The sequence below is a fragment of the Fukomys damarensis genome, unplaced genomic scaffold, assembly GCF_012274545.1.
Source record: "Fukomys damarensis isolate Sample0158 unplaced genomic scaffold, DMR_v1.0_HiC HiC_scaffold_32, whole genome shotgun sequence".
NCBI lineage: Eukaryota > Metazoa > Chordata > Mammalia > Rodentia > Bathyergidae > Fukomys > Fukomys damarensis.
In genome coordinates, this window is record NW_022900944.1 from 13,006,995 (window position 1) to 13,018,126 (window position 11,132).

Genomic DNA, 11,132 nt, shown 5'->3' on the forward strand with positions numbered 1-11,132 from the left:
CCCAAAAAAAAAAAAAAAAAAAAAAAACCCAAAACACTATAGCAAACAAAAGCATACTGTAGTTTCAATATTTAATGTTTCACTTTTTTCCTTCATAACATGACTTAATTCCTACTTGAGTCTGATGAACACCGCTAAATTCAGTGACTATAGGTTTAGCTCATGTACAAGGCCCTCGGTTCAATCCCCAGTATCAATAAATTTTCAAATGTAGATATTTTCTGCCATAACTAAAGAGAAAAGCTACTTCTACTACTTGATGACTAGTATTCCTGTAACAAATATAATTATGAATGAAAAAGTGAAGTTTAACCATGAAAGACTATAACTGATTAAACATATATGGCTATAAGAACATCTGTAAATTCCCAAAACATCCTACTTAACCTATAACAAAAATTCTGATAACATGGAAACAATTTAAATATCATAAATTTAAAAATGCTTCCATCAAATCACATAAAAACCCATTATATTTACAAGATCTAATACCAAATCAAGTCATAAGAAAATTTTATTGTAGGTCTTAGAATGAATTTTACTAATTTATTTTAGAACCTAATTCTCTAACATTATTAAATCTTTATTTATATCCCTGTGGCTTTATGAATGGATTAATTGGCCATTTCTATTTTCAATTTAATAAATCAAATTCAACTGTTTGACATCATTTACTATTTAAGCTTCTTTTTTGTATTTAAGCTTCATGTTCATTCACTTCATAAAATTCATTCCATTCTTGTAGCATCTATTATGTTCCTAGCATTATTACATAAATACTTCCTATTCTCTGTGAAAGTCAGTTTTCTAGAAACCATCAAGATCATGAAAAAAAGCAAAAAAGTTTTTTTAAAGTTCTACCTCACCCTTCATCATTTTGCCCTCGCCATTTCCATTTAATTTACTCTTCTACATAACCCTGAGTAGGTAACTCTCAAATTCCAGACACACTGCAAACAACCTACCAATCCCAAATGCTACTTTAACATGACAGAGGCATACTTAAGTGAAAATAACCACTAAATTAATCTATTGTCCACCATAACAAATAGCAAGGGATAGTCTAGGGATCTAGCTCAGCAGCACAGGGGATGCCTTGGTCTGCATGAAGACCTGGGTTTAATCGTCACAAGTACAATAAAGAAGGAAAGAAGGGAGAAAGTAATAGAAAAGTAAGAGTTTTTAGTATTTCATGTATCTTAAAATGCTGCTGCTAGTTGAAATGATACAACTGATCTTTACTTAAATGACTCCTCACAAAAAAATTAAACTTGGCAAGTTTAAAATGAAAAAGAACGGTGGCTTTTTGGAAGGCATAGTAATGAAATGTTTCGAATGGCTAACATATTGGAACTTAGGATTCTATATGAATTTATTTGTTCCAATTATGGTTTTCTTCAAACATTATGATAAACTTTTGTCTTTGGCTGACATAAATGATCAAGATAGTTTTACTCCAATAACTTAATAATATATAGGCAAGCTTGAATTTTACTTACCTGCTTACAAATCAGGAATTTTTCTACCAAAAAGGCCTAGGGCTGGGGATAAAGCTCAGTGATTCAGGGCCTGTGACAAAGTGATTAAATGCCTGTAATCCCAGCACTCTGGGAGGCTGAGGCAGGAGTACTAAGTTGGAGCCCAGCCTGGGCAATTTAGGCACTTAGCAAGACTGCATCAAAATATAACGTAAAAAACTAAAAAAGGATAGGGATGTAACTCAGTGCAAAAGTGCTGGAATCAATCTCCAGTATCATTTTAAAAAAACTATTTTTCATGTTTCTCCATAATTAATTTCTCATTTTCCTATTTATAGACTATTTTAGTCTTAAATCAGATTCACTTCTGGTTATCTTTATCTCTACTTGCTCCAGTCCCCTCTCCCAAATTTAAAGCAAATAACAGTTATTTTAACTTGTGAAATTTATTACCCAATTTCTTCTTGTTTTATTCATTGTTTTTCAACATATTATCCCTCCCCCAAATACTATTCTGCCAAATTTTATTCTGAAGAAATAAAAATTGGAAAACCTGAATTATATTAAATTCTCATATAGCAAAAGATTAAATTTAGCTTTCTTAAACTAGACATGATTTTGGAAAAATAAGTTACTTTCATACCAAAATCTTTAAAAAATAAGTAAGTAGAAAACTAACTTTTAAATTTCATTTTAGCTACCTGCACATAAAATGCAAAGTCAATAATAATATTACTTATTGATCTATTATAACAAGAGAGCTTATATGTTTAATGATTTGTTTTGAAGGCATCAGGGCCAAACTAAATAATTCAATTTGGTGGTTGCACTTAAAATGCTAAAATGTATCTGGTTTACAAAATTATTTTTATTGTAAATCTCTATATATCAATGATTTCTTAAGCAAATGAAGATCTCTAACAAGGGAATTCCTTATTTTTTGTGTGACTATTAGAAAACTCAGATTAAGCACTTTAAAAATTCCACAGAAAGCCATTAAAACTGACCAAATAGTTCTGCAAAGACAATTCTAAACTATGTTGGCCTTAAATTAAGTGTACCTTTACATGCAAAACAAATGTAAATATTAAAGCGAGTAACTCTTACATTTTTTGAAAATGTATTAAACAGTCAAATAAAAGCACAAAGGATTAATGTATCCTCCTAGAGCAATTCTTTGTCCTTGTAATTCTCTTGGAGCATTAATCCTCACCTGGCTTCTTCATTACATAAAGTAAATCAGAGACTGTATAGGAACAAATCAATAAGTGCCAGGAGCTACTTATTGTTTGTTGATTTATATGGCCTTACTTTTTTTGCCATTCCATTTAGTACAAAATTATTGAGTTGTTAGTTTTATGACAAAATACTGTATTTCACGTTTAAACTATCAGATACCACTGAGGTACAGTACAACTGAGATGTAAAGAAACCTTATAAATAATCTCAATGCTTATTTTGCAAAGCAAGTGAATTTTGGACTGGCACAGAAATGTGGATTTTATTTCATCCGTATTTTTCCCTTATGTGTTTCATATTCTCTTATCAATACTAATACGCAAAAAGCTATGTACATGTAACAGTGAAATTTAGTAGATCCTGGAATATTACTTAATTCATTCAAAAAGGAAGCACACATGGTATCTAGCACTGTAAAACTTTAATGTTGGAATAAACACCACATCAACAGCAGAAAGTAAAACAAGTTGTGCTTTAACAACTAACTGAAATAAATTAAATTTAATTAATACCAACTTACCCAATTTTTGTCTTCTCTTTTAACTTCGAAGATGTTTTTGTTTTTTTGCTGTCTTTGTCCTTTGGCTTTGATTTTATCCTTCGACATTTCTTTTCCTCTTTTCCTTCAATTGAAGCACTAGGAAAGTTTTCAGGGCTCATTACTCGTGGAATATTGCGTTCCCCACGCTCCTTTGCTTTTGCTATTGCCTCTGATATTATGCGATTAGCCTTTTCTTGCTTGCTTTCTGTTTCCGCCTTTTTTCTCTGCTTCTTCTCAGACATGACTCTCACCTGGGTATTCTGCAACTTAGTGTATGTCCCAGAACCATCACTCTTCTTGGAAGAAGGAGGCTAGGGAGACCAAAATATTTTTTTTATAGAACACATCAAAAAACAAACAAAACCCTGATATAACAACTGAAAATTAAGCTTAGATAAGTAAAATCATATGAGCCAAATATGTGAGTACTACAAATTTAAAATTAAGACATTTCATTTATCAAGAAATTAGTGTAAGTATATAAACAGCTCGACTGCTGCTTTGAAAATGAAGGTTAAGGAAGGATATAAGCAGATTCATTGATATTTTCATGGTTGTCTTGCTTGGTTAATTCAGATTTTGTCCTGTAAATGTACTTGATTCAAATTTTTCTTGTAAATAAGTTTTTGCATTTGGAGTAAGTCCTTCTGTTTCAGAACTCTGAAAATTATTAATAAATTTAAAATAGCAATTTTAATTTTGAATCACTACTCCCTATCGTTTATTTTTAGAAAAATAAAGCCTATTTTAAGACTAGAACAAGCATATGAAATCATTTAAATCAATTCAACAATATAACTAGTTAGTAAACAGACATTCTCATACTTAAAATTAGAGAAAGTTTTAGTTTTCCTATGAAAGAGTTAAACATGGATTTCTTTCTCCTTTTTCTGTATCACAATTATTATGCTCAAGCAATTTGGGGAAGAAACAAGTTTTATAGTTTTACATCAAAATATTAATATTTTAGCAATATCACGGGAAGCAGATCAACAGCATTTTAAAAAGAATTTCCTCTTCAAACACGCATTCATCCACATATACTTAGATCACAGTTTTGTTATGTTCTTACCCGTAAACATGCCTTTGACTATAGCAAAGAAAAAAACGATCAGGAATTTCCAAACACATTTTCATGCTGATTTCAGAGTGCTTCACAGGATATCTTTTCTATACCTGCCTGATCAAAGGTTTCATAGCAGTACTAAGCACTGGGAAAGGAAGGAGGGCTCAGAATTGCTCACTAAAATGCCACCTTAAGGCCTACAGGCTATAACAAATAACCAAGACGGGAGAAAACAGCAACAAGCTCAAGATGGCGATGCAGTACGACTCCTGCAGCAGCAGCCAGTAATAAGGAAGGTTATTCAATCCCATTAGCCTTTTAGCCCAAAGAACCCCTCCTCCTCCCACTCATTCAGGCTTTCACTTACCCTTCCTCTTGGCCTCTTCACTGAAGACATTTTTGGCGTCAGACAAAGGCTTGCCCTCTGCTTTTTCACCACCCCAGGCAGTGCTCAAGAAAAAAGCATTGAAAGAAGATTCCTAAATGGCCTATTTAGCAAGCTGCAACCAAGAGATGCACAACCCTCCACAAATACACATTTTGATTTATCAACACATTTCTGCCTTGGCAAGTTTACATCTACTGTTCATATTATTTAGGTATGATAAAGGCTGCAAACCCTCCTAAAAAGCTGAGTTTCCTCAATAGCTACAAGCAGATAGCCAGATTCCAACAAAGCACAGAAAGAAATGAATGCACAAAGCATCAAAATGCATCAGCATGAATATTAGAGATGTCGTTAAAAATACTGACTCCTTCTGCGGAAGTAGGCCAGCAGATGGTGCTACCAGTTATTATTCCATTAGACTCTGCAATTTAACCCCCAATGGACTGTACTTCCCTCCGTGTAACACATTAACTCTCACCCTGCCATTTCCTGCAGTAAAGTTTTTAAAAAATATACATAAAAATCTGATTTTAAAAATCATATGTAAACTAAAACAATGGTGAAATGGCTTCAGGTGGCTAATAGCTATCAGGTGACCATTATTTGTAACTCTAATACAATTTTTACTGGAAAATATATTTCTCTCCATGAACTCTATAAACTCTTAAAATACTGAAAATAGCCGCAGATGAGCAAAGGGTTAAAAAGCAGGTCATTCAAATTCGTACAAGTGATTTCTTAAGAAAGTAGATAGTCTCATATGACTCTTCTAACAACAAAGCAAAGTGTTATTTTAAAAAGAGAAATGAAGCTGTTTTCATTTAAATTCTAAAAAGAAGCTTAATACTTTGAAATAAACAAATGAAAGCTATTTACAAAGAATTACTAACCATTACTAATATGAAGACATTTATTTTCCTAAAAAGGAACTCAAAACTTTTTCTAACCTTTACTCCTTATTACGTTATTTTAAACGAACTGCTGGGGTTTTCAGGTAAAATTTTATGTTTAATCCCTTGCTAAAAATTAGTACCAAGTCCACTTGAATTTGATTACTGGTACAACTATTTTTTTCTATAAAATTGGGACTGTTTGAGTAAGCAATGCTTTTAAACAGCTGAAAGAAAATTTCATTGATTTGAAATTGAACTTTACTTTTTTATTAATGTCATTTTTGTTCAGTTGTTCTTGGCTAATAATCTGATATCACTATTAAAACACACTCTTTTGTCTTTTTTTTCTTTTGGTCCCAAAGGGCACAAAAGAGAAAATGTTATCTGAATAGTGTCCTATAAAGATCAATCTGGGCAGCATGAGAGGAAAGGCAGGGGATCACTAACAGCAAGAAAAAGATCTTATTGACCTGAGAGATCTTGAAAGTACCAGGTATTAGTCTAAGAATTTTACATGTTAACTAATTTAATCCTCAATGGTAAATGGGTAATAATAGTTCTAATAGCGAGAAGGGTGGTGGGTCAATGGAAGAAATAGTTTTGTAGCAGTATTATGTAAAAATAGAGGGGACCTAAGGAGAGTAAATAATTAATAAATATAATGACATCAATAATAGTAAGAGCTAAAATGTAGTGCTTACTTTGTGCCAGGTACTATGCCTAATATTTTATAAATAATGTCTCAATATATCTTGAAACCAATTCTATGAGCTATGTACCACTGTTATTCTCATTTTACAGATGAGGGTAGATGCACAACCTCCTGGCCACAATCCCACAGCTTCTGAATGCTACAACAGGGACTAAGAGACCATGCTCTCAATCACTATATTCTATCACGTTTGGTTCAGGCAACCTTAATTTGTAGGGGTTAATTTAAATACAAAAGAAAGTGAGTGGCTTTTTCAAAATTGCAGAGAAGAGTAACAAGGTTGGGATAAACTTTGCTTTTTTCCAGTGTCCTTTCAAAGATGCAGTAATCAACTATATATGTTTGGGTGACTATTGAGGAGCATGAAAACTCATTTCTTAGTTTCTAGACCAAGTACTGGAACATACCTGAGAAAGGGTATTTGTGTACGTGGTAAGGTTAATTCTTTTCATACTGAGTTTAAAAGGAGCTCTAGCAAATGAAATTTGTGATCAGGTCCTCAGAGACAGTGTCAGGGCTGAAGTATAAGTTGTAGATTCTGGGACTGGGGATGGAGCAATGGTAGTATCTATGTAGCATGTATAGGGACCTGAGTTTGACACCCAGTGGGGGTGGGGGAGCAGGGGGATATGTCAATTCGCTTACTGTTCTTTTATTACCTTTAACCTCACTGACACTATTCATTGAAAATAGGAGAGCCGGGGATTTAGCTCAGTGGTTCTGCTGTCTGCCTCACAAGCACAAGGATACAAGGTCAATCCCCAGTACCAAAAAAAAAGGAGAATTTTTACAATATCTCACTTTTCCTGTGCTTTTTAATAGATTCCTTAACTGAGAATACTTTGAAATAAACATACGAAAGCTATTTACAAAGAATTACTAACCATTACTAATATATGAAGACATTTATTTTCCTAAAAAGAAACTCAAAACTGTTTAGCAAATGTTTAACAAAAAAATCCCAAATGTTTTAACAAAAAAATAGTGGGCAATAGTGAATCTGTTATCAAATATTTCTTCCGCTACTACAGTACAATATTTTTAAACTATATTCCCACAGACCATCAACACTGAGAAGTTAAATTACTAAGCATCTTGTCAAGTATTTTCCAATTCACAATAGGTATGAACATACAATGTTAAGGTTTTTCTGCTTCTTTGCCCTATCTAAGGAGTAATCAAATTCTGCATATTTAATTGCATTTTATTTGTTTCTCTTTTCTCAGTTTCCATAGTTCCTGCTGTATTAATTTCCCCCTTGTTATACTATGGTTATGTAGGAAAATGGTGTTATTTGTATAAAGTTTTTGGGGTGAGGAAGCATCAAGTATGTAATCTCTCAAATGAAGTAAGGTAATTTCTTTGTACTAAACTTGTAATTTTTCTATGTGTTTGTGATAGTTTATGTATATAACTTACTTAAAAGTTTTAATGGTCATAGGCCTTGTTTCTCAAGAGCCTATATACTAAATGATGAAGAAATACATAAAAGGTGTGTATACATTAGTCAAATATAAAATAAGAAAAAATCAAGCAAAACAGGTGATAACATATGATACATTATTTTGATACCATTTAGAAGGAATACATAGAAATCCATAAATACCGTATTTCAGTGTTGGGGAAACTCAAGGATTTACAATATGAATGATTTTCAAGTCATAGGTATGAGCTAATAGCATGTCATGATGCAAATTTAGTGGGTTAGGACTAGCACTTAAAAAATGAAATAAAAAAGAAAAGGGGGTGTCCAACCGTTATGGATACACTTTATACCTCTTAAAGAATCAGAAAGCCTTCCTGTCACCTGATAGTCCCACTTTTCTTCATGAGGGGAAGCAGCAGAGATTTGGGCTAGGTCCAGGAATTTGAGATAGAAATCAAAGGTTTTAAAATGCAGATGGCAACTTAGGTCTCTTCCCTCTTAGTTTAATTATCCTTCCTACCTATTCACCCACATTGAGGAATTTATCCATTTCAAATATTTTAGTTGCATACAAACAAGTTAGAGAATCATTAGTGTATGAATGTGTTTGTGTGCAGTGTACGAATGTATATATGAAGGTTCCCCTTGACATATTCTAAGACTTTTTCCCCTGTTTTTTTCTATTTTCTTTTTGACATCATAAAGCCAGTACGAAGGGACAGAAAGTCTCAAATAACAAACAGAGAATTCCTTAGTAAAAAAAAAACAAACACAGAAGGGCTAGGGATTTAGCTCAGTGACACCACACCTGCCTTTCAAGCTCAAGATCCTGAGTTCAATTCCTGGTACTGAAAAAAAAAGAAAAAAGAAAGAAAATGCAGAACAAGTAATTTCTAACAACTTACGTATAATGGCATCTGAGCTAAAAAAAAAAAAAAATCTTTCAAACTTTCTCTAGAAGAGAAGACTCACCAGTTTCAGGCCTGCAGGACAATTTCATGGATGTTGCAGTAGAAGAGAATATAAAATAGACTAGATTTAACAAGTCTTCAGTAAGAATGAATTTGACTGCCTAGAGAAAACAATGTAGAATAAAAAGAGAACCAGTAGTGCAATCCAAGTACACCAAGTTTAAGAGCTACCAGATGAAGAGAGGCTAATGAAGAAAAACAAACAAACAAACAAAATGTAAGAAAGATGAGGAAAGAATGGTAGCATGAACTAAATAGAGAAAAGTTGAGTAAAAAGCTCTCCAATCAAAGCAAAGTAAGTATCTTAATAATTTGTTATTCCAAAGATAATTTATAAGGCATTTTAGTTCTCTTAAATTTGTTTATCATAAACTGGTATGCTTGTTTCTAATTTGCTTATTTTATTTTATTTTGTTTGAGATAGGGTCTCACTATTTAGTGTTAGCTGGTTTTGAACTCACTATGTTACCCAGGCTGACCTTGAGTATAAGATCCTCCTGCCTTAGCCCCCTGAGGGTGCCATTATGCCTGGCTTGATTTATTTTAAAAACCGAAGAATAATAAGTATTTCCTTAAATATTAATATTAAATCAACCTTCTAAAAATATACTTACAGTTAATTTTAGTAGGATGTATCAAGCATTTAGTGTAATGATTTCTTTTGGGGTTTTATATAATGCATAAATTTTTCTCTTAGCTGCTAAGACAGACTTGTTTTTAAAGAGGGAAACAAATTAATTCAAGATCACACCCAGGCATGGCAGTACATGCTTGTACTATCAGTATGCAAGAGGCTGAGGCAGAAGGATCACCACAAGTCTGAGGCTAGTTCAGGTTACACAGTGAGTTCAAAACCATCCTGAACTACACAGCATGACAGTGTCTCAAAAAAGAAAATTTAAAAAATTATAATGTCAAATTTTGTTTCTGAGGTTTGCCCTTAGAAGTTTTTTCAGAGTGCTGAGTTACATACCAAGCTTGTTTTTAAATTTTGAAACAGAGTGACTAAATTGCCCAGGCTGGGCTTGAACTTGTGATCCTCTTGTACCAGCTGCCCAGAATGATGGAATTATAGGCTATTATGGCTTGTGTTTAGATAACCCCCGAAAGCCTCATGCCTTTTCAGAGGTGGCTGAATCTAGAGTATGTGACGCAGGAACTGATTCATGACGCAATGCTAGGCTCAAGAGCACTAGGATTATGGGTGAGTGCTATCTGCCCTTAAGTGGTCTGGATAAGATAAAAGGGGCAGAAAGGCACAAGTTCCCTTGATGCTTTTGTTGTCTTGTGGATGCCAGGAACCATTTCTTCTCTGCAAAGCCTCTCTGCTGTGTGCCACTTTGCCCTGGAGTCAGCCATTTATGGAATGAAACCTCAACAAACTGTGAGCTAAATAAACCCATAACCCTTTAACTTTCGGTGGCAGGTATTTTGTCTCAGCAACTAGAGAAAAGTAACTAAGACAGAGGCATGTTTAAAAGAACCCATGCTAGCTTCCTTTTTAAGTGTCATAATCTTGAATTTAAATTAATACGATAATACTTTTTAAAGAACTGTCCCTATTTTAATCATCAACATCGCCTCTAGGCAAATATTCTTGAAAGTTATGTTTTTAAAAATTTATTATCCAATTTATAGGAAACACAAGAGAGAAAGGAACCTGTTAGACACAATTAGCAAATCCAGACGCAATTCAGCCAAATAGGATGTAATCAGCAAAATCTACAATGTGGGAAACTGTATAGGACAAATAATTTCTTTCTTCAACAAAGAAATTATAAAAAATAAATCAAAGGGTTTATATATTAAAAGAGACTTAAGACTAATATGAATTACAAAATGGAAGAGGAGGATAAATAATAAGAGAAACTTAAAAAACAAATCTACTAAATGGCATGTGTGGACCTTTAGGAATTGACATGAATAAGTCTACTGTAAACATACATTTACTAAACAACTGAGAAAAATATAAACTCTGACCAGATATTTGATTAGAGAGATTACAATATTGTTAGTTATAAATTGGCTTTATAGTTCTGCTTTAAAGACAAAACTCTTGCTTCTTAGATACATAAACTATGAAATTTAAAGGAAGTGACATAATTTGAGATGTGTTTTTAAAAATTCCTACAGGAGGTGAGTTTGAGAGTGGGTAACATAAATGAAGAGATGCCATACATTGATATCTGCTGTAATTGGGTAATGGATAATCTACTTTTGGGTACACCTGAAATGGTAACATAATAATTTGTAAAAGTTATATTCTGGAAAGCCAGGCGTGGTGGTGCACGCCTTTAATCCCAGCACCCGGGAGGCTGAGGCAGGAGGATCGCTGTGAGTTCAAGACTAGCCTGGGCTACATAGTGAGTTTCAGGACAGTCTCAACTATACAGTGGGACCCTGTCTCAAAAAACCAAA

At 33.3% G+C, this 11,132-nt stretch overlaps 1 protein-coding gene across 11 annotated transcripts in view; it reads right to left on the minus strand.

Moving 5' to 3' along the window:
- Nucleotides 1–11,132, minus strand: part of Chd9 (chromodomain helicase DNA binding protein 9) — a 238,395-nt gene that overhangs the window by 107,831 nt on the left and 119,432 nt on the right. For 7 of the 11 annotated variants that reach the window (XM_010629542.3, XM_010629534.3, XM_010629538.3 and 4 more), the window contains one exon: nt 3,238–3,569. In XM_010629542.3, the coding sequence (XP_010627844.1) occupies nt 3,238–3,569 (332 nt within the window). Of the gene's footprint in view, nt 1–3,237; nt 3,570–4,330; nt 4,509–4,691; nt 4,775–11,132 lie in introns of those variants that run through there. The other 4 variants (XM_033757998.1, XM_033757997.1, XM_010629551.2 and 1 more) reach the window with 3 other exon arrangements.